The sequence below is a fragment of the Salmo trutta genome, chromosome 23, assembly GCF_901001165.1.
Source record: "Salmo trutta chromosome 23, fSalTru1.1, whole genome shotgun sequence".
In the NCBI taxonomy this organism is placed as follows: domain Eukaryota; kingdom Metazoa; phylum Chordata; class Actinopteri; order Salmoniformes; family Salmonidae; genus Salmo; species Salmo trutta.
This window is the reverse complement of record NC_042979.1, coordinates 20,691,960-20,716,312: the sequence shown is the minus strand read 5'-3', so window position 1 is coordinate 20,716,312 and position 24,353 is coordinate 20,691,960. Positions and strand designations below refer to the sequence as shown.

At 45.4% G+C, this 24,353-nt stretch overlaps 1 protein-coding gene across 8 annotated transcripts in view; it reads left to right on the top strand.

The window, feature by feature from the left end:
* Positions 1-24,353, top strand: part of LOC115159546 (regulator of G-protein signaling 3) — a 192,598-nt gene that overhangs the window by 61,455 nt on the left and 106,790 nt on the right. For 7 of the 8 annotated variants that reach the window (XM_029709372.1, XM_029709371.1, XM_029709369.1 and 4 more), the window contains one exon: positions 12,693-12,736. In XM_029709372.1, the coding sequence (XP_029565232.1) occupies positions 12,693-12,736 (44 nt within the window). Of the gene's footprint in view, positions 1-12,692; positions 12,737-22,605; positions 22,714-24,353 lie in introns of those variants that run through there. The other variant, XM_029709376.1, reaches the window with a different exon arrangement.

The following is a 24,353-nucleotide window of genomic DNA, read 5'->3' as shown; positions in this document are numbered from 1 at the left end:
TTGTGTAAGTGCTGTGCTTGTTGACTGTCCTTCCCTAAAAGCGTGATGAAAGTCTGTCGTCAATTTGTTTACTGTAAAATAGCATTGTATCTGGTCAACAACAAAAAAATCCAAAAGTTTACAAAGCATTGGTAACAGGTTGACTGGTCGGGTATTTGAGCCAGTAAAAGGTGCTTTAGTATCCTTAGGGAGGGGAATAACTTTTGCTTCCCTCCAGGCCTGAGGACACACACTTTCTAGTAGGCTTAAATTGAAGATATGGCAGATAGGAGTGGCAATATTGTCCGCTATTATCCTCAAAAATGTTCCATCCAAGTTGTCAGATCCTGGTGGCTTGTTATTGTTGATAGACAACAATAATGTTTTCACCTCTTCCACACTTTTATGGAATTCAAAATGACAATGCTTGTCTTTCATAATTTGGTCAGATATACTTGGATGTGAAGTGTCAACGTTCATTGCTGGTATGTCATGCCTAAATTAGATAACCTCTCTAGCGCAGGCGTTCCACTAGCGACCCACCTCGACAACATCCGGTGAAACGGCAGAGAGCCAAATTCAAAATACAGAAATAGTCATAATAAACATTCATAAAAATACAAGTGTTATACATCTGCATAAAGATTAACTTCTTGTTAATCCAGCTGCTTTGTCAGATTTCAAAAAGGCTTTACGGCGAAGCATACCGTGCGATTATCTGAGGACAGCGCCCCGCTTACAAAAGCATACAAACATTTTCCAACCAAGTAGAGGAGCCATGAAAGTCAGAAATAGCGATAAAATTAATCACTTACCTTTGAAGATCTTCATCTGGTTGCAGTCACCAGCTACACAATAAATGTTAATTTTGTTCGATAAAGTTCCTCTTTATAGCCCAGAAACTAGTTTTGTTGGCGCATTTTGTTCAGTAATCCACTGGCTCAAAGGCGGTCAAAACATGCAGACGAATACATCCTAATAGAACAAGGTAAAATTCGTCGAAACATGTCAAACGATGTTTGTAATTAATCCTCAGGTTCTCAATTGTCTAAATAATCTATAATATTTCAACCGGACAATAGGGTATTCAATAGAAAGGAAAAACAACGAAGGGCGTGCACTCGGTCACACACGCAAACCAGCACTGCATGATTCTACAATCCACTGACAGAAAGGTCTCATTCTTCTTCATTTTTTCAGAAAACAAGCCTGAAACAATGTCTAAAGACTGTTGACATCTAGTGGAAGCCATAGGAACTGCAATCTGGGTCCTAACCCATTAGATACCCTATAGGCATTCAATTGAAACCTACCCACATCCAAAAAAATCCCACTTCCTGGATAGATCCCACTTCCTCAGGTTTTTACCTGCCATATCAGTTATGTTATACTTTAGAGTGTTTTCTATCCAAATCTACCAATTATAGGCATATCCTAACCACTGGGCCTGAGTAACAGGCAGTTTACTTTCGGCACGCTTCTCATCCAGATGTCGAAATACTGCCCCCAAGCCATAAGAAGATAATCTACATTAGCTAAAAATCATTAAAGTAGTTGGCAATATCAGTGGGTTTTGTGATTAATGAGCCATCTGATTCAGTGAATGATAGAGCGGAGTTTGCCTTTTTGCCCAAAATGTCCTTTGATGTGCCCCACATTCTTTATGTCATTTATCATTGTTTAATAGTGTAGTTTCTTCTTCTTTTTACTCAGTTTAGTGATATTATTTCTCAATTTACAGTACGTTTGCCAATTGGTTGTACAGCCAGACCTATTTGCCATTTATTTTGCCTCATCCCTTTCAACCATACAGTTTTTCAATTCCTCAACAATCGACAGGGATTTAACAGTTTTTAAAGTAATTTTCTTAATGGGTGCATGCTTATTAGTAAGTGGAATAAGCAATTTCATAAATGTGTCAAGTGCCGCATCTGGTTGCTCCTCATTACACAGCACGGACCAACAAATATTCTTTACATCAACAACATAGGAATTGTTACAAAACGTATTGCATGACCTCATATACACTATATTAGGCCCAACCTTTGGAACTTTGGTTTCCCTAGATATGGCAACTATATTTTGATCACTACATCCAATGGATTTGTGTACTGCTTTCAAAACAAATGTCTGCAGCATTAGTAAATATGTGCTCAATACATATGGATGATTTCATGATAACCTAAACCAGGTTGCAGGCACTAGTTACAGTTTGAAGCTTTCTCTTGAGTGGGCAGCCTGATGAAAGCCAGTTAATATTTAAATCACCCAGAAAATATTCCTCTCTATGGATATCACATACATTATTAAGCATTTCACACGTTATCCAGATACTGATTGTTAGCACTTGGTGGTCTATAGCAGCTTCCCACCAGAATGGGCTTTATGTGAGGCAGATGAACCTGTAGCCATATTACTTCAATGGTGTTTGACATGAGATCCTCTCTAAGCTTTACAGGAATGAGGTTAAGAATATAAACAGCCACACCTCCACATTTGGCATTTCTGTATTTTCTGTAGATCTTATAACCTAATTAAGTAACAAGTGGATTTTGCACCGCTCAAACACAGGAAATAGATGGCTGGAAAAGACAGATCCTCAGGTGGGTGGGGCACCCCTCAAATACAGGGAATAGATGGCTGAAAAAGACAGATCCTCAGGTGGACGGGGCACCCCTCAAACACAGGAAATAGATGGCTGGAAAAGACAGATCCTCAGGTGGGCGGGGCACCCCTCAAACACAAGAAATAGATGGCTGAAAAAGACAGATCCTCAGGTGGGCGGGGCACCCCTCAAACACAGGAAATAGATGGCTGGAAAAGACAGATCCTCAGGTGGGCGGGGCACCCCTCAAACACAGGAAATAGATGGCTGGAAAAGACAGATCCTTAGGTGGGCGGGGCACCCCTCAAACACAGGAAATAGATGACTGGAAAAGACAGATCCTTAGGTGGGCGGGGCACCCCTCAAACATAAGAAATAGATGACTGGAAAAGACAGATCCTTAGGTGGGCGGGGCACCCCTCAAACACAGGAAATAGATGACTGGAAAAGACAGATCCTTAGGTGGGCGGGGCCCCCCTCAAACACAGGAAATAGATGACTGGAAAAGACAGATCCTTAGGTGGGCGGGGCATGCATATTGCTACTTACACATCTACTGATTCCATGGTTTCATTTCAAGCAGGACATACTGTAGGAAACATACAATATTTCCCTAATGTATATACAGTCATGTAAATTAATAAATGCCATGTTATTTTTATGGCTCCGTAGTAGTGATTCTTCCAGTGGGATATTTAGGCTGAATGTGAACCAAACCCTGGTGGTCTGTCTTTCTGGTTCTCAGCTATATAAACACTCCACTCAGTTGGCACCTTGCAAAGAATACAGTAGTTTGGCCTACAGTATAACAAAGCACTGCAGGTCAAATAATTGCCTCTTACTGTCAATGCATGTGTTCATAATGTAGAGAGGAGATGGAGAGGGTTCTGACTCAGAGTAGAGAGCTGGGGTTACAGTAAGCCAGAGCCGGCTGGATGCTAGTGAGATCCTTTCAGTGTGAAGAGGCTGTAAGTGTATGTGAGTGAGTGTGTGAGTGTGTGTGTGTGTGTGTGTGTGTGTGTGTGTGTGTGTGTGTGTGTGTGTGTGTGTGTGTGTGTGTGTGTGTGTGTGTGTGTGTGTGTATGTGTGCGCATTCATGAGAAAGTGAGATCTGTTATATACTGTACATAGGGATCAGGTGGCAGAGAGTCCAGTCATACTGATCAGCTGTGGTTGGACAGTGTGGAGCCCAAACCGAGTCACAATATCCTGGGGTGTCTGTGTCCTGTCCCGCCCCATCCCTGCAACTACACTGCTCAAAAAAATAAAGGGAACACTTAAACAACACATCCTAGATCTGAATGAAAGAAATAATCTTATTAAATACTTTTTTCTTTACATAGTTGAATGTGCTGACAACAAAATCACACAAAAATAATCAATGGAAATTCAATTTATCAACCCATGGAGGTTTGGATTTGGAGTCACACTCAAAATTAAAGTGGAAAACCACACTACAGGCTGATCCAACTCTGATGTAATGTCCTTAAAACAAGTCAAAATGAGGCTCAGTAGTGTGTGTGGCCTCCACGTGCCTGTATGACCTCCCTACAACACCTGGGCATGCTCCTGATGAGGTTGTGGATGGTCTCCTGAGGGATCTCCTCCCAGACCTGGACTAAAGCATCCGCCAACTCCTGGACAGTCTGTGGTGCAATGTGGCGTTGGTGGATGGAGAGAGAGATGATGTCCCAGATGTGCTCAATTGGATTCAGGTCTGGGGAACGGGCGGGCCAGTCCATAGCATAAATGCCTTCTTCTTGCAGGAACTGCTGACACACTCCAGCCACATGAGGTCTAGCATTGTCTTGCATTAGGAGGAACCCAGGGCCAACGGTACCAGCATATGGTCTCACAAGGGGTCTGAGGATCTCATCTCGGTACCTAATGGCAGTCAGGCTACCTCTGGCGAGCACATGGAGGGCTGTGCGGCCCCCCCAAAGAAATGCCACCCCACACCATGACTGACCCACCGCCAAACCGGTCTTGCTGGAGGATGTTGCAGGCAGCAGAACGTTCTCCACGGCGTCTCCAAACTCTGTCACGTCTGTCACGTGCTCAGTGTGAACCTGCTTTCATCTGTGAAGAGCACAGTGGCGAATTTGCCAATCTTGGTGTTCTCTGGCAAATGCCAAACGTCCTGCACGGTGTTGGGCTGTAAGCACAACCCCCACCTGTGGACGTCGGGCTCTCATACCACCCTCATGGAGTCTGTTTCTGACCGTTTGAGCAGACACATGCACATTTGTGGCCTGCTGGAGGTCATTTTGCAGGGCTCTGGCAGTGCTCCTCCTGCTCCTCCTTGCACAAAGGAGGAGGTAGCGGTCCTGCTGCTGGGTTGTTGCCCTCCTACGGCCTCCTCCACGTCTCCTGATGTACTGGCCTGTCTCCTGGTAGCGCCTCCATGCTCTGGACACTACGCTGACAGACACAGCAAACCTTCTTGCCACAGCTCGCAATGATGTGCCATCCTGGATGAGCTGAACTACCTGAGCCACTTGTGTGGGTTGTAGACTCCGTCTCATGCTACCACTAGAGTGAAAGCACCGCCAGCATGCAAAAGTGACCAAAACATCAGCCAGGAAGCATAGGAACTGAGAAGTGGTCTGTGGTCTCCACCTGCAGAACCACTCCTTTATTGGGGGTCTCTTGCTTATTGCCTATAATTTCCACCTGTTGTCTATTCCATTTGCACAACAGCATGTGAAATGTATTGTCAATCAGTGTTGCTTCCTAAGTGGACAGTTTGATTTCACAGAAGTGTGATTGACTTGGAGTTACATTGTGTTGTTTAAGTGTTCCCTTGATTTTTTTGAGCAGTATATATACTGTATGGCTGTGACGCACTTTAGAGCACCCTTATCTCTCGCTTTTTATGTCTCACTCTCACTCTCCCCCACCCTCTCTTTCATTATCTCTCTCTCTTTCTGTCTTCTCTCTTATTCCCAAATCTGCCTGTTCTATCTCACCATCCATGCCTGAGGGGACATCTGTCATTAAATATGGTACCTTATAAAACTCCCCTCCCTCCCTTTTTCTATCTGTTTCTCTCTGTCTCTCTCTGTCCCTCCCTCATTCTCTCTTTCACTTTTTACTTTTACATATTCCCTCTGAAATGACAGCTCAAACTAAAACTTTATATAATTGTCCCTAGGACAACACCGTATTAAAGTGCCGGTTTTAGATATTGAACTACGTGTTGTTATCAGTGTAACAGTTCTACCATTCAACAGTCCAGTATGTGACTGCCTTCTTTGACATACGAAGTGAGCTACTGGTCAGGCTAGGGAGAGGTTAGCTATTATTATGTGTTTAATCCAACAGATGACAGGGCATTACATTATGTTACATTACATTATGTTACATTACATTATGTTACATTACATTATGTTACATTACATTAGCTCATGTTCTGGCCCCGGAGACACAACACACAGGAGGGGGATGTAGTAGGTCTATCCTCCCCATGAACTGTGCTCTCAGCTGGGTCACGCTCTGCACGGTTTTCCCCTGCACCCCTCCACCACAGTGGAATAGGAAGTCATCAGGGGATGGGAGGGATGTGTGTGTGTGTGGGAGGGGGGTGTACAAGGAGGGTGCATCTCCACCCGCCTATCATTGTTATTTTTGTACGGCAGGGCCTCTCAGGAAAGAGGCTCCGGGGACTGTGTTTGTTTCAACCAGGGTGGTGTGTGTGTGTGAGTAAGTGAGGTGGGGCAGAAGTGGGACAGGGGATTTCCTGTGACCCTGTCACCTACTATAGAGACAGGGGTGTGGAGCGTGGGAAAGACAGAGGGAGCTAAGAGAGAGCACCACAACAGACACACAAACTACACCCCCACACACTGCTGTGTGTACCTGCAGAGCACAGTCACATCAAGCAAAACATTTGTTATTTGCGAAACATCACATGAAAGGGGCCTGTTATTTAAAGGGCCCTTATATAGTATGACATTTTCTTATTTAGCATTTGAGAAGCATCTTATAAAGGCCATATGAATTCTTCATAATGCATGACAAGTTATCCTTTGTTATCCTTTTTTAAAGAATGATTAAAATAGTCCAACGGTATTAGTCCAAAAGTATTAGTCCAACAGTATTGGTCCAACAGTATTAACAGGCTGTAAATGCCATAAAAGCTGTGATCTCCCTCCCCATGTGCAGTAGATGTCTTAAAGTGACTCAGGCGGCTCTCCTGCAACTGTAAAATAAATGCAAGAGTGCCCTCTGCTGTTGAGTTGGGAGAATCACAAGCATTCTGATCTGGTTCTGACAACAATTTGAGATTGCAGCGAGGAGATGCAGTATTCTGCCTAACAATCTCACTCGGCTGCCCCCCGGGGTTAGCCCAGTGATACACAGGCTGTCCATGGAAGTCTGTGTTGAACGAGCAGTTATCTCTTTCGAAATACTAATTTGATGTACAGTGCATGTACAATGTCACAGAAACACGACTGCCTTCAATGTGAAGTTCTAACATGAGTTGGGATGGTAGGAGGGAGCTTTATTATTTTATTTGCCTGAGAATGTTCCTTAGTCAGTAAATATAGTGCTGAAACTGTGATACTGACTTTAGCATAGGATCAGAAATATTGTTCATGTAAAATCAGTAACCAATTACGATTACACCTTAATTGCTGTGTTTGTCATAGTCAGTCAGGTTCTATGTACAGTTGACTTTTCGTGTCATAAATCAATTTAACAGTGGTATTATTTATGGTTGACCAACATGCTAATTAATGCAGTAATTAGTGAAGTAACAGTATTGAACCAGTATACTAATATCATAATATAGTTATTAGATAGTTATTAGATATTGCACATATTATTGTAGGTGAGTATACAGCAACCCTTGGGGACGAACATGACCTCAGTGGTGTGAAGGGTAGAGTGTGTTCAGGTGGTCAGTGTTCCTAAGGGATATAACTGCACAACAGAGTCTATATTAGTTCACTATATCTCTGTCTGGATCTCCCCTAGCAAATGACAAGATAATAGTGTCTGCTACAGCTAGTGTTCTACCTAGCTCTTATTTCTCTGACCATGACTTTGGCATAGGCAGGTACCCACACACACACAGTTTTCTCCTTGTTGGACAGTAGGGTTGAATGGCGGGAACCCAGTTATCGAGATTTACCGCCCAAAACCACTTAATTTTCAAGGAATAAATAACTGCGAGAAAACGCTCTTTTGTAATAAAATACTAGAATAAATGATTTATATGAACATGATGTGAAATGGAACTGCTAAATTATGTGATGTCTAAATCTGCAATCTCTACGGCCTTCTCTCTGGTCACTGTATGATCAACGCTCAAGACCGACAGCCCATCTCAGTATGTACACCTATTATCTCATAATTTATTGGGACAGTTACACCTACATTTGCTGCAGCATAGCCTGTGCTACAGTAATATAAAAAGCGAATGCACGTCTAATTTACACATCTCCATCTGGCTTTCTTGGGTCACCTTGTTTATTTATTGTCGTGATATATATTTTATTTGTTTAAATTGCAGCTACAGAGTTTGAAACACTCCTATATCGTTGCTTTAAATCAGTGCATGAACGAGCACTCTCTCAGCAGTCTCTCCCTCTCCATCAATTCCATTCAAATTGCATCCAAAATAGATAATCCTGTTCAAGATTGATATATAGGCATATACTGTACAGTGGATTCGGAAAGTATTCAGACCCCTTGACTTTTTGCACATTTTGTTACATTACAGCCTTATTCTAAAATTGATTCAATTGTTTTTCTTCTTCATCAATCTACACACAATACCCCATAATGACAAAGCAAAAACAGGTTTTTAGAAATATTTGCAAATGTATTAAAAATCAAAAACTGAAATATCACATTTACGTAAGTGTAACGGTCGTCGTATGAAAGGGACCAAGGCGCAGCGGGTTGAGTGCTCATCTTAACTTTAATAGAACACGTAACAAACAAAACAAGAAAACGATCGAACGAACAGTGTTGCAGGCTAACACACAGCAGTACAACAACAACTTCCCACAAAGGGACAGGTGAAACAAGGCTACCTAAGTATGACTCTCAATCAACTGTTCCTGATTGAGAGCCATACCAGGCCAACACAAAGAAATACACAACATAGAAAACCATAGAAATACAAAACAAGAACATTACCCAAAACCCCGGAACACATAAATCAAACACCCCTCTTACATAAATACATATCCCATTAAACCCCGAACCACATAAAACAAATACCCCCTGCCACATCCTGACCAAACTACAATAACCAATAACCCCTTATACTGGTCAGGACGTGACAGTAAGTATTCAGACCATTTACTCAGTACATTGTTGAAGCACCTTTGGCAGTGATTACAGCCTCAAGGTTTTTGGGGTATGATGCTGCAAGCTTGACAACTGTATTTGGCGAGTTTCTCCCGTTCTTCTCTGCAGATCCTCTCAAGATCTGTCAGGGTGGATGGGGAGTGTCACTGCATAGCTATTTTTCAGGTCTCTCCAGAGATGTTCAATTGGGTTCACGTCCGGTTTCTGGCTGGGCCACTCAAGGACATTCAGAGACTTGTCCCGAAGCCACTCCTGACTTGTCCTGGCTGTGTGCTTAGGGCTGTTGTCTTGTTGGAAGGTGAACCTTCTCCCCAGTCTGAGGTTCTGAGTGCAGTGGAACAGGTTTTCATGAAGGATCTCTCTGTAATTTCCATCCTGCAGCATGATGCTGCCACCACCATGCTTCACCGTAGGGATGGTGCCAGGTTTCCTCCAGACGTGACGCTTGGCATTCAGGCCAAAGAGTTCAATCTTAGTTTCATTAGACCAGAGAATCTTGTTTCTCATTACATTTAAGTCATTAGCAGACGCTCTTATCCAGAGCAACTTACAAATCGGGGCATTCACCTTATGATATCCAGTGGAACAACCACTTTACAATAGTGCATCTAAATCTTTTGGGGGGGGGGGGGGGGGGGGGGGGGGGGGGGGGGGGTTAGAAGGATTACTTTATCCTATCCCAGGTATTCCTTAAAGAGGTGTTGTTTCAGGTGTCTCTGGAAGGTGGTGATTGACTCATGGTCTGATAGTCCTTTAGGTGCCTTTTGGCAAACTCCAAGCGGGCTGTCATGTTCCTTTTAATGAGGAGTGGCTTCTGTCGAGCTCTACGGACAATTCCTTCGACTTCATGGCTTGGTTTTTGCTCTGACATGCACTGTCAACTGTGGGACCTTATATAGACAGGTGTGTGCCTTTCCAAATCATGTCCAATCAAAAGAATTTACCACAAGTGGACTCCATCCAATCAAGTTGTAGAACCATCTCAAGGATGATCAATAAATGTCTTTAATGTAGGGCTCATAAAATGTATTTAATCAGGCTCAGGAATCAGGCTTGAATTTTTTATCAAAGCTCTAAACAAATCCAGACATAAACCCATTTAAATGCATTATAATACTTAGAATGATATTTCCGGTATTGGCGGGAAATATTGGGTTACCCGTGAGAAAAGTGATTTATTGTCTGGATGGAACATTTGTAAAATACCAGGAAAATATTCAACCTTAGTTAACAGACAGTGCTCTCACTGTGGTAGACAGTGGAGAAAGGTTGACAGCCTGGAGTTAGAGAGGACCAGACACTATGGCAGGTGGGCCCATCACACACCATCACAGCCTGTCTCATTCCATTAAGGAAGACACAAGGACTGGGACACACACACACACACACACACACACACACACACACACACACACACACACACACACACACACACACACACACACACACACACACACACACACACACAGACACAGACAGTTTGTTTGTATATGTGTGATGGGTGGGAGAGATGTAATGTCGATAACTATCAAGGCTTAGAGATCTTTATCACACCCTCTTGGCCGCCATATCTCTTCTGCTCAGCAGATGGCGTGATTGAGGAAATGGATGGATGGATGGAGGGAGGGAATGGATTTCTCCTGTCTTTCCTTGGCCGAAGTTAATCACAAACCTCAGCCTGGAGCAAAGCTCTTTTTAAATTTGATCTCAAGGTTACTCGAATCCCTGGCTGTGACCCCAGTCTCCGAGGGGGTCTCAGGGGGAGTGGGATATGCAAAAATGACATTTCCATTTCACACCACACACTGTACTTGCAGTGAAAATGGACACATATAAGCACACCCTAGGTGACCTTTGAGACATATACAGAGCTTGGAAATTTCTAAAAATGATGTCATGGCTTTAGAAGCTTCTGATAGGCTAATTGACATAATTTGAGTCAATTGGAGTTGAACCTGTGGATGTATTTCAAGACCTACCTTCAAACTCAGTGCCTCTTTGCTTGACATCATGGGAAAATCAAAAGAAATCAGCCAAGACCTCAGAAAAAAAATTGTAGACCTGCACAAGTCTGGTTCATCCTTGGGAGCAATTTCCAAACGCCTGAAGGTACCACGTTCATCTGTACAAACAATAGTACGCAAGTATAAACATCATGGGACCACGCAGCCGTCATACCTCTCAGGAAGGAAATGTGTTCTGTGTCCTAGAGATGAACGTATTTTGTTGCGAAATGTGCAAATCAATCCCAGAACAACAGCAAAGGACCTTGTGAAGATGCTGGATGAAACAGGTACAAAAGTATCCATATCCACAGTAAAACGAGTCCTATATCGACATAACCTGAAAGGCCGCTCAGCAAGGAGGAAGCCACTGCTCCAAAACAACCCAAAAAAAGCCAGTCTATGGTTTGCAACTGCACATGGGGACAAAGATCGTACTTTTTGGAGAAATGTCCTCTGGTCTGATGAAACAAAAATAGAACTGTTTGGCCATAATGACCATCGTTATGTTTGGAGGAAAAACGGGGAGGCTTGCAAGCCGAAGAACAACATCCCAACCGTGAAGCACGGGGGTGGCAGCATCATGTTGTGGGGGTGCTTTGCTACAGGAGAGACTGGTGCACTTCACAAACTAGATGGCATCATGAGGACGGGAAATTATGTGGATATATTGAAGCCATCAGTCAGGAAGTTAAAGCTTGGTCGCAAATGGGTCTTCCAAATGGACAATGACCCTAAGCATACTTCCAAAGTTGTGGCAAAATTGCTTAAGGACAACATAGTCAAGGTATTGGAGCGGCTATCACAAAGCCCTGACCTCAATCCTATAGAACATTTGTGGGCAGAACTGAAAAAGCATGAGCAAGCAAGGAGGCCTACCAACCTGACTCAGTTACATCAGCTATGTCAGGAGGAATGGGACAAAATTCCCCAACTTATTGTGGGATGCTTGTGAAAGGCAACCAGAAACGTTTGACCCAAGTTAAACAATTTAAAGGCTATGCTACCAAATACTAATTGAGTGTATGTAAACTTCTGACCCACTGGGAATGTGATGAAATAAATAAAAACTGAAATGAATCATTCTCTCTACTATTATTCTTACATTTCACATTCTTAAAATTAACTGGTGATCCTAACTGACCTAAGACAGGGACTTTTTACTCTGATTAAATGTCAGGAATTGTGAAAAACTGAGTTTGAATGTATTTGGCTAAGGTGTATGTAAACCTCCGACTTCAACTGTACATAGCCACACACACACCAGCCTGGTCACCTGTAATACAATTCAGTATTAGACATCCATCATGTGTGATGTCTTCGGCAGATGACGTGGAAACGTAAATGTAACATTGACCACTTCGATGAACGTCTAATTCTGACGTGGGACTGTGAGAGCTTGTTGCACAGCCCAACACGCATACACACACGCATAAGTGACACCCTCCTCACACCTCCTCCTTTCTGTCCCCTGGGTAGGACTAGGGCACTCATCACAGGAGGAGTCAACCCTGCCGTCAGATTGTCACCTCCAGTTGTCACCAGGGAGTGACATAGTGTGACATAGTGGGCCTGGGTGGGGACAGTGGTGACAGGGTGACAGACATCTAGCTTGGCCTCAGATGATCCAAGCTATTGATCTGGACCTACAGTAGATACACAGTGTGTCTTTAGTAACGGATGACTTCCAGGACATTGACCAGTGGTAGGCAGCCTTTACATTTTAACATCTGAATAATTCTTATTGGTAATATGTAATATCTTTTTTGTTCCTTCCACAGATCATGCTGAAGATCTGAGGATCTATCTCATCCACATGACTGAGGTAAGCAATGTGTGTGTGTGTGTGTCTCAGAGGGGCCATGCACGCCAGTGGAAATCACATTACAGGGCAGACATAAGGGCTGGCTCAGAGATTTAATGAGAATGGACCCCTCTCTCTCTCTCTCTCGCTCTCTCTCGCTCTCTCTCGCTCCTGTTTTTTCTCCCCTCTTTCTTTCACACTGAGTATCTTTCCAAACCAAAGCACTTATGTCATTACTTTCAGACACAATACTGATCACAAACATAAATACTACTGACACTATACATTATGCTACTTATACAAAACTACGCTCTCTCTCCTCTCTCTCTCTTGCTCCTGTTTATTCTCCCCCTCTTTCTCTCACATTGAGTATCTTTCCAAACCAAAGCACTTATGTCATTACTTTCAGACACAATACTGATCACAAACATAAATACTACTGACCCTATACATTATGCTACTAATACAAAACAACCCTCCCTCCCTCTCTCTCTCTCTCTCTCTCTCTCTCTCTCTCTCTCTCTCTCTCTCTCTCTCTCCTCCTCCTCATCTCCAACTTTTCCATCTCCATCCACTTGTTCCTGATCAACTGCCCTTGTCTGCCATGTTGGTAAAGTTTAGAAAAATCGGAATCCTCGTAAAACCTTGTTTACAGAGGATACATGTGGCATCATCACCCCATTGCCCCGTTCTCCTTTTAAATGTGATCTGTAACCTAATTACAAGCATATTAATCTTTAACAACTCACAGCTTTATGTAAAAACCGTCCAGACAAGGTAGCACTGTTTGGTATCTGCCCACTGGCAATGGTAAGAAGAAGGGAAAAAGCTCCAATATTCAGCCATGTCTAATTAAGATGGTTATAAATAGCAACTGTTACGCAAGTGAGGAGGGAGGAGCCGCCCATGACTGGTGTGAGGAGTAAGAATGGTGCTTTTTGTAGACTGTAGTGTACACACACACAGACAGACAGATCTTATATGTTATGCCTTGTGATGGGATGTCTACTCCACTCTCTCCAGCCATTATCAAAGGAAGTAAATGTGTGTGTGTGTCTGTGTGTCTGTGAATGTGTGTATGTGTGTGTGAGCGCATGTGTACCTCAAACACGCACAGAGACAAGACATCATCACAAAATACATAATTCATTCAGCCTCAGTATCCCGTCAAACCTAATCCTTCTGTCCATGCCTCTCCCTTAACAGCAGCTATGCAACAGGATGGCTTGCACACACACACACACACACACACACGCACGCACGCACGCACGCACGCACGCACGCACGCATGCACGCGCACACACACATGCACATTCATCCATCATACCTAATTCAACCGTCATCACTTTCCTCTTGTTCATTTTCTGCCTGAAGGAACCAAGCATGCCAACTAAAACACTGCATGTACTTACAGATCCAAAGACAGATACTTAGTTCCAGTTGAGTTTCAGTGCTGAGTTGAGTATGTTTAGCACTCATACACACGTTGGGACTAAATAGTGTTGATAACCCCCTCTCATGGTTGATCCCCTACTTGATGCAAGGTGACTTGCCCCTAGGCCAGCCCCAGATATATCCCCTATATATAGACTATGGCCAGTCATTGCATTGGGAACTATTTCACTTTGGCTGTAAATCTGTGAAAGGTGATTAGAGGAATGTCCTCAGGGCAGAGAGAGGGGGAGAGAGGGAAGGGAGACAGGGAGAGAGGGAAGGGAGATGGGGAGAGAGGGAAGGAAGAGGGCGATAGAGGGAAGGGATAGGAGGAGAGAGGGAAGGGAGAGGGAAGGGAGAGAGGGAAGGGAGAGGGGGAGATAGGGAAGGAAGAATGGGAGAGAGGGAAGGAAGAAGGGGAGAGAGGGAAGGAAGAGGGAAGGGAGAGGGAAGGACGAGGGGGAGAAAGTGAAGGGAGAGGGGGAGAGAGGGAAGAAAGAGGGGAGAGAGGGAAGGGAGAGGGAAGGGAGGGAAGGGAGGAGGGGAGAGGGGGAAGAGAGAGAGGGAAGGGAGAGGGAAGGGAGAGGAAAGGTAGAGGAAAGGGAGAGGAAAGGGAGATGGAGAGGGAAGGAAGAGGGTAGAGAGGGAAGAAGAGGGGGAGAGACGGAAGGGAGAGGGCGAGAGAGGGAAGGGAGAGGAGGAGAGAGGGATGGGAGAGGGAAGGGAGAGGGGGAGAGAGGGAAATGAGAGGGAAGGCTGATCTATAGGCATTGACCACTGGGAGGTGTGACTTGATCACTGTTCTCCTGATTGAGTGCTCTGTGATGTGAGGAAATGAAGAGTGGGGCGATGACTGTGACCCTCCCTCTGGAGTGTGTGTGTGTGTGTGTGTGTGTGTGTGTGTGTGTGTGTGTGTGTGTGTGTGTGTGTGTGTGTGTGTGTGTGTGTGTGTGTGTGTGTTTGCGTGTTTGCAGCCAGGTCACCTTTTTTCCTTCAAGTAGGTTTCAGTTTATGTAGGGCATTGTGGATGGTGATGTAGGATGGGATGGTGGAGGTGGATGGGTGTAAGCGTCTGCCTCTGATTCCAAAGGTTGCAAGTTCGATAGAAAGTTATTTAACCACTACCATAACCGTTCAGAGTTAATGCCTAACCTGAAGAATTTGGAATTAACACCTGAACATAACCCTAACATTAAACATTTGGAGTTAATGCCTAAACTTAACCTTAAACACTTCAAAATGTGACTTTTGGAACAACTTCGAAATTTGATGTTTGAAAAACATGGATGAACGTCTAATTCTGACATGAAACTGGTTGGTTTGCCCTTTCTAATGGCTGTATTACAGTGTGTGGGTGTGTGTGTGTTTGAGTGGGTTTTTCTGAATATGTGTGCATGAAAGAATGTGAGTAGTGTAATGTAACATAGTCTAATTAGATTGTTCCTCTCTGGCCTCTGTGCTGTGCGGTAATGGTAGTGTGAGTCTTATCTACAGCCCCTGGTCAGGGTCACAGAGTGTATGTGTGTGTTTTAACGGCATGTAACGGATTCATTGTCTCCCTGCTCGGCTGAAATGACAGTGTGATCTCTCCACAGCTCTGAGAAATGGACACACACACTGTCACGTCCTGGCCAGTATAAGGGTTAATTGGTATTGTAGTTTGGTCAGGACGTGGCAGAGGGTATTTGTTTTATGTGGTTAGGGGTGGTGGTTTTTCTAAAAAGGGCATTTGATTTATGTATTCCGGGGTTTTTGGGCACTGTTCCTTGTTTATGTAATTCTATGTTTAGTCTAGGTATCTATTTCTATGTTGAGTTAATTGGGGTGGACTTCCAATTGAAGGCAGCTGTTTGGTGTTGCCTTTGATTGGAAGTCCTATATTAGTTGGGTGTGTTTGTCTGTGTATTTGTGGGAGATTGTTTCTTGTTTAGCGTGAGTGAGCCTAACAGGACTGTCTAGAAATCGTGAGTTCGTTTTTGTTATTTTGTATGTTCGTTTTGGAATTTATTTTTATTTATCTCAACTCTGCTGCATATTGGTCCTCATTTTCCGATGATGATTTCGCCATATCGTCAAACAACGAAGAAATCCCTGACACACACACACACACACACACACACACACACACACACACACACTCTCCACTCCACTAATTTACTGTACCAACAAACTGATTACCAGCAGGCAGGTCAAACTTATGTTTCTCCTTCTTCTCTTCCGTTCATAACATAACATACGAGTGCAGAGCATTAGGGCTCTAATCATGTCCAGTCTATCTCCCTGGGGCTCTATCATATTCATACACATATGTGTCCGCATTCAGGGGGGAATATGTCCTCTCCAAGAGAGGGATAGAGCACTTCATAATGTCTGGGGAAACAACAATAAAAATGCTCTGTCTACTTTCTCACATGCACACACTTCTCAAAGCATAGTGTATGATCTGGAGGCCAGGGTGAAAAGGTGGAGAGGTTTTGGTTTCTGTTTTCTGTGCTTTATGACAGTACAGTATGACAGTACAGTATGACAGTACAGTAGCATACAGTGTTTGGACATAATTCAGTGCCTGATTCTTTATCCCCTCGTATGTTATTATTTTACTCCTTGTCCACGTTTAAACAATTCACTGAACTTTGGATGATTGTGTTGAGGAGACCATTGGAGGAGAATGATAGCTCAGTGTATGATCAAATTGGTTGGTGTTGAGGGATTCAGCTCGTTATTGTTAGTGCTGTGTGTGTGTGTGTGTGTGTGTGTGTGTGTGTGTGTGATCAAAGAGGATGAAATCTAAAATCAAACTCTAGCCATATTACATAATCAGCTGTATACAGTACTATGCCTCTCCACTTACCTAAACTATCTACAGTATGTAGCCGTGTGTGTGTGTGTGTGTGTGTTTGTGGACCCTGGTTCAGTAATATAGCTAGAGTTTGACTTTAGATTTCATCCTCTTTGAAAACAAACACACACACACGTACGCATACAACATTTACTTCCTTTGATAATGGCTGGAGAGAGTGGAGCAGACATCCCATCACAAGACCTGACCCACCATATCTGTCTGTGTGTGTGTGATCAAAGAAATCTAAAATCAAACTCTAGCCATATTACATAATCAGCTGAATACATTACTATGCCTCCCCGCTTACCTAAACTATCTACAGTGGCAAGAAAAAGTATGTGAACCCTTTGGAAATACCTGGATTTCTGCATAAATTGGTCATACAATTTGATCTGATCTTCATCTAGGTCACAACAATAGACAACAACAGTCTGCTTAAACTAATAACACACAAACAATTATACGTTTTCATATCTTCATTGAACACAGCATGTAAACATTCACAGTGCAGGGTGGAAACAGTATGTGTTTAATAACTGGTTAACCGTCCTTTGGCAGCAAAAACCTCAACCAAACGTTTTCTGTAGTTGCGGATCAGACCTGCACAACGGTCAGAAGGAATTTGGACCATTCCTCTTTACAAAACTGTTTCATTTCGGCAATATTCTTTGGGATGTCTGGTGTGAACTGCTCTCTTGAGGTCATGCCACAGCATCTGAATCGGGTTGATTCAAATTTCAGACGTACAGCAATGTTTGTTTTGGACAGCAGTGGCTTCTTCCTTGGTGTCCTCCCATGAACACCATTCTTGTTTAGTGTTTTACGCATCTGTCACGCCCTGACCAGGTGAACTCTGCTATTTTGGTCAGGGTGTGGCATTTCTATGGTTTATTTTCTATGTTTTGGTTATAGCCTTTCTTTGTGTTTTATTTCTATGTTGGGCTCGGGGGTGATTTCCCAATCAGACAGCTGTCGCTTGTGAAGTCTGATTGGGAATCACATTTAAGTTCCTTTTCCCCCACGATGTTTGTGGGTTGTTGCCTCTTTTGTTTGAGCAAGTTAACGTTTCGTCTATTCTTTGTCTGTTTTGGTAACGTGTTTATTTGTGTCTAAATAAACATGTGTTCGCTCCCAGCTGCGTTTTGGTCCGCTTCCTTATCACCCGACGACGAGCGTTACAGAACAACCCACCGAACCAGGACCAAGCAGCGGGAGGAAAAGGAGCGCGAGAAATGGGCTCGCGAGGGGAAGGAGTTCTGGACCTGGGAGGAGATCATGTCGGGGAGAGGACCCTGGCGGAAGGATTCCCAGGTCGAGGAGGTAAAGCCAGCCGGTAGACGGAGTCGCAGGCGGCGGTCGAGGAGGCCCGGAAAACACCCCCAAGAAAATGTTTTGGGGGGGCTAATGGGGTGGTCCGGAAGGGCAGAGGAAGAGCCCAGACCACTGCTCTCATGGGGGATGACGGCGGAGGAAGAGACGAAGATGATGAGGCAGTTGATTGAGGACCTGCAGAGGGAAGATCTGGAGGAGGAGCCATGGTATGCGGAGTTGCGTGCTGTGTCGCCAGTGCGCCCGCACAGCCCGGTGCGTCCGGTGGACATGCCCAGCACATGCCGTGCGAGGATGGGCATCCAGCCAGGACGAGTGGCTAAACCGTCTCCACGCTTCAGTTCACCAGTGCGTGTTCACAGTCCTGTCTGGCCCGTTCCTGTTCCCCGCACCAAGCCCACGGTGCGTGTCCACAGTCCTGCCCGGCAAGGCCCTGCTCCCCGCACCAAGCCATGGTATGCAGAGTTGCGCGCTGTGTCGCCAGTGCGCCCGCACAGCCCAGTACGTCCGGTGGACATGCCCAGCACATGCCGTGCTAGGATGGGCATCCAGCCAGGACGAGTGGCTAAACCGGCTCCACGCTTCAGGTCACCAGTACGTGTTCACAGTCCTGTCTGGCCCGTCCCTGCTCCCCGCACCAGGTTAGTGGTGCGTGTCCCCAGTCCTGTTCGGCCCGTCCCTGCTCCCCGCACCAGGTTAGTGGTGCGTGTCCCCAGTCCTGTCCGGCCCGTCCCTGCTCCCCGCACCAGGTTAGTGGTGCGTGTCCCCAGTCCTGTCCGGCCCGTTCCTGCTCCCCGCACCAGGTTAGTGGTGCGTGTCCCCAGTCCTGTCCGGCCCGTCCCTGCTCCCCGCACCAGGTTAGTGGTGCGTGTCCCCAGTCCTGTCCGGCCCATCCCTGTTCCCCGCACCAAGCCCACGGTGCGTGTCCACAGTCCTGTCCGGCCCGTCCCTGTTCCCCGCACCAAGCCCACGGTGCGTGTCCACAGTCCTGTCCGGCCCGTTCCTGTTCCCCGCACCAAGATCAAATTTGATGACCATGTAATGGCTGTCGTCTGAAGTTGAAGGAGTGGACCAAAGCGCAACGTGGTAAGTGTTCATATTTTAATTACTATGAAACACACAAACAAAAGAAACAAAAAAACGAAAAGCCAAACAGTTCCGTCAGGTAGAGAATCACTAAACAGAAAACAACTACCCACGAACACAGGTGGGAAAAGGCTGCCTAAGTATTATTCCCAATCAGAGACAACGATAAACAGCTGCCTTTGATTAGGAACCATACTCGACCAAAACAAAGAAATACATCACATAGAATGCCCACCCCACACCCTGACCTAACAAAATAGAGAAATCAAATGGCTCTCTCAGGTCAGGCCGCGAAAGTACCCATCCCCCCCCCCGTCCCCCCCCCCCCCCCCCCCCCCCCCCCCCCCCGTCCCCCCCAAAGGTGCAGACTCCCGGCCGCAAACCTGAACCTATAGGGGAGGGTCCGGGTGGGCATCTACCCATGGTGGCGGCTCTGGTTCGGGGCGTAGCCCCCACTCCGCCCGCTGATCCCTCCGCTTTTGTCTCACTGGACCGTGGATCGTCGGAGGAGGAACCGGACCGTGGATCATCGCCGGAGGCTCTGGACTGCAGACCGCCGCCGGAGACTCTGGACTGCAGACCGCCGCCGGAGATTCTGGACTGCAGACCGTCGCCGGAGACTCCGGACAGGGGGCCGCCGCTGAAGACTCCGGACTGGGGGATGTCGCTGGAGGCTCCAGACTGGGGGCCGTCGCTGGAGGCTCCAGACTGGGGGCCGTCTCAAGAGGTTCCAGACTGGGGACCGTTGCTGCAGGCTCCATGCCATGGATCATCACCGCAGGCTCCGCGCCATGGATTATCACTGGAGGCTTTGTGCCATGGATCATCACAGGAGGTTCCGGGCTGCAGGCCGTCTCAGGAGGTTCCAGACTGGGGAGCGTCGCTGGAGGTTCCGGACTGGGAAGCGTCGCTGGAGGTTCCGGACTGGGGAGCGTTGCTGGAGGCTCCGGACTGGGAAGCGTCGCTGGAGGCTCCGGACTGGGGATTGTCGCTGGAGGTTCCGGACTGGGGACCGTCGCTGCAGGCTCCGTGCCATGGATCATCACTACAGGTTCCGCTCCATGGATCATCAATGGAGGCTTCGTGCCATGGATCATCACTGGAGGCTCCGGGCCATGGATTATCACTGGAGGCTTCGGGCCATGGATCATCTTTACAGGCTCCGGGCCATGGATCATCCCTACAGGCTTCTTGCCATGGATTATCCCTACAGGCTCCGGGCCATGGATCATCCCTACAGGCTTCTTGCCATGGATCATCCCTACAGGCTCCGGGCCATGGATTATCACAGGAGGCTTCGTGCCATGGATCATCACTACAGGCTCCGGGCCATGGTTCATCACTGGAGGCTTCGTGCCATGGATCATCACTGGAGGCTTCGGACCATAGATCATCACTGGAGGCTTTCTACGTGGAGCTGGAACCGGTCTCACCGGACTGGGGAGACGCTCAGGAGACTGGGTGCGCAGAGCAGGCACAGGGTATACTGGGCCGTGGAGGTGCACTGGTGACCAGGAACGCTGAGCCGGCACAATTCTTCCTGGCTGACTGCCAACTCTAGCACGAAAACTGTGGGAAGCTTGCACTGAGCGCACCGGGCTGTAGTTGCACACTGGCGACACAGTGCGCATCCCCGCATAACACGGTGCTTGCTCGGTCACTCGCTCCCCACGGTAAGCACGTGGAGTTGGCTCAGGTCTCAACCCCGACTTCACCAATCTCCCCGTGTGCCCCCCCCCCCCATTTTTTTTGGAGCTGCCTCTCGGGTTTCCGTCGTTGGGCTAGCTCCTCGTAATGTCGCCGTTCCGCTTTCACTGCCTCTATTTCCTCCTTCGGACGACGATACTCCCCGTCCTGCCTCTAGGGTCCCTTCCCATCTAGGATTTCCTCCCAGGTCCATTCTGACCACGCTGCTTGGTCCTTTGGTGGTGGGTAGTTCTGTTACGGCTGTCATTAGAAGGAGTGGACCAAAGCGCAGCGTGGTACGTGTTCATGATTATTTATTAAACAATGAAACACTAGAACCAAAGAAACAAAACGAAAAGCCAACAGTTCCGTCAGGTAACGAATACAAAACCGAAAACAACTACCCACAAACACCGGTGGGAAAAGGCTGCCTAAGTATGATTCCTAATCAGAGACAACGATAGACAGCTGCCTCTGATTAGGAACCATACTCGGCCAAAACAAAGAAATACAAAATATAGAATGCCCACCCCACACCCTGACCAAACAAAATAGAGAAATATACCGTCTCTCTCAAGTCAGGGCGTGACACGGCCCTTTTGAAGGCCCTTGTATTATTCCCCACCTCCCCCAACAAAAAAATTATTACATATAGTATTGGATTTTTTTAGGAACTCAGTCGGGGTCTCAACTTAATGTTGAGAGTTATAATAGTAGAATACACAAAGTGCAAGTTAAAAATGTGGTTGTGCATCAGCAGTTTTTCTCTTGTTATATCAGTCACTGATAGTCACTCAATTAGCCATGTCAGCTAACATTTTTTAGATTGCTAAGTTAGTTTAGCGGCCAGCTATCTAAAGTTGTTATCAAATTCATATTACTGGCCTCGGGGGCCCAGTGGATTTTGTTAGTCAGTCTCACTCAGATGTCATATTAAAAATGGAAAACATTTCTCTCCACCGAATGGTAAAATGAGTAGAATTGCATGAAATTAGTTATAAAATGGCAAACGTTTCTCACTGCACCATGGCAAAATGTGTAGAATTTAATGAAATTGGATATGGGTACACAGACCTGTGAGCAACTGTGGCCCGCATGATGAGTTCAGAATTTTTGGGTGGCTCCCACCCCCATCAATGTTGCCCATCCCTGCTCTACCACTTTCTCCTCCTTCTCTTACTCAGTGAGGCTGAGTGTATGACCTTTCCGTCCCCTCTACTGAGTCCAGGTCCCCTCAGACCCCCCTGTCCTTCTCTCTCTGATCTAGAGGACATCCTATTTTAGCAGCCACTCCAAAAGGAACCAATCTAACCCAGATTCACATAGGAGACTGGAAATGTGTTTGTGTGTGTGTGTGTGTGTGTGTTTGGAAAGCGTCAAGTGTGTGTGAGCGAGAGAAAGCGAGGGAAAGCAAGAAGGTGTTAGAGTTGAAGGGATACGAGACAGATTAAGAGAAGCTCTGACAAAATTTACTAGGCTGAATTATCCTCCCTTGACCTTGTGCATTGTGGTTCTCAACCGGGTCACCATGGGTAACCTAGCAGATCGGGTTGGGACCAAGAAGAGGTTCATCAGGGGTGCAGACTCCCTCCAGAAGCACCTGCTCTCTGACTGCACAGACGTGAGTGAATCTGGTCAACACTTCTGCTTGGTCTGCGTTCGAGGGACTCTAGAGTTTATAGCGAGGAAACTGTTGTTTTGATTTAAGGCTCAATAAAGTTTGATTAGGGGTTATGCTCTTTGACTGTAAAGAGTAGAGTGTCCCTGGTCAACGGATCTGCTCAGGCTGCGTTTCAGAGCGTCTAGAGGAAACTATATTGGCGACAATAATGTGGGTTCATCAACATCAGCGTTGGTGAAGGATGATGAACTAGTGGTGTGCTCATTACCTGTTCGAGTTGTACATGTCAACGTAAAGTGGTTTGATGACTGTGTTGAAAGGTAGTTTTAGTAGCCTCCCACCCTCTTCTTCTCTCATGAGGACAGACTATGTGGAGTTTAGTTCACACTGTCAACCCCATAAAATGTTATTATCCATCATACTTCAACTACAGGTTGGTGTTCTGAATTGCCTGTGAAGTGGAAAGCTAATTATAACTATAGATGAGATACAGATGATATTCTGCTATGCATTGTACATACAGAACTATAGATCATTTTGTCCCTTGTGTGCTCAGTTAGATGTTGTCTATAGAGGACAAGCAGTGAGGTATGGTTGGATAGGTTACTTTCTAAGTGTAATCTAGTACAGTTACTAGTTACCTGTCCCAATTTTTTATCAGTAATGTAACTTTTGAATTACCCAAGCCCAATTAAACCAACCCGATTACTTTCTGTTTCTTTTGTTAAGAGGTATTAGAAGAAGACAAAAAGGATCCAGCAAACGCATTTGGTGTGTCATCATAGTGGTCCCTGACTTGTCGTCAGACTCACTCAGGTGGAACAAACTTAAACTTGCACCTATTAAGGTTATTATGGTAAACAAAAACTGAAACTAAAAAATGCATAAATAAATTGAAAAACAATTTAGTAAACTGAAATAAAACAATTAAGAAAACATTTTGAAAAACTAAAACTATACTGAAACTATTATCTTTGACTGCAAAACAAATTAAAATATAAATATTTTTTATATTATTACTTTTTTCTAATGGGGTTATCGAGCTTCTGAATCTGGTGGATAAATGCTGCCATAGATGGCAATTTTTCGAATAGACCTAGGTTGTGCATCACATTCACTAGCTACACTGTATATTAACAGGTGTGCCTCATTAAAAGTTCATTTGTGGAATATCTTTCCTTCTTAATGCGTTTGAGCCAATCAGTTGTGTTGTGACAAGGTAGGGGTGTTATACAGAAGATAGCCCTATTTGGTAAAAGACCAAGTCCATGTTATGGCAAGAATGGCTTAAATAAGCAAAGAGAAATGACAGTCCATCATTACTTTTTGACATGAAGGTCAGTCAATACGGAACATTTCAAGAACTTTGAAAGTTGCAAGTTGCAAAAACCATCAAACGCCTATGATGAAACTGGCTCTCATGAGGACCGCCACAGGAAAGGAAGACCCAGAGGTACCTCTGCTGCAGAGGATAAGTTCATTAGAGTTACCATTCTCAGAAATTGCTGCCCAAATCAATGCTTCACAGAGTTCAAGTAACAGACACATCTCAACATCAACTGTTCAGAGGAGGCTGCGTGAATCAAGCCTTCATGGTACAATTACTACAAAGAAACCACTACTAAAGGACACCAATAAGA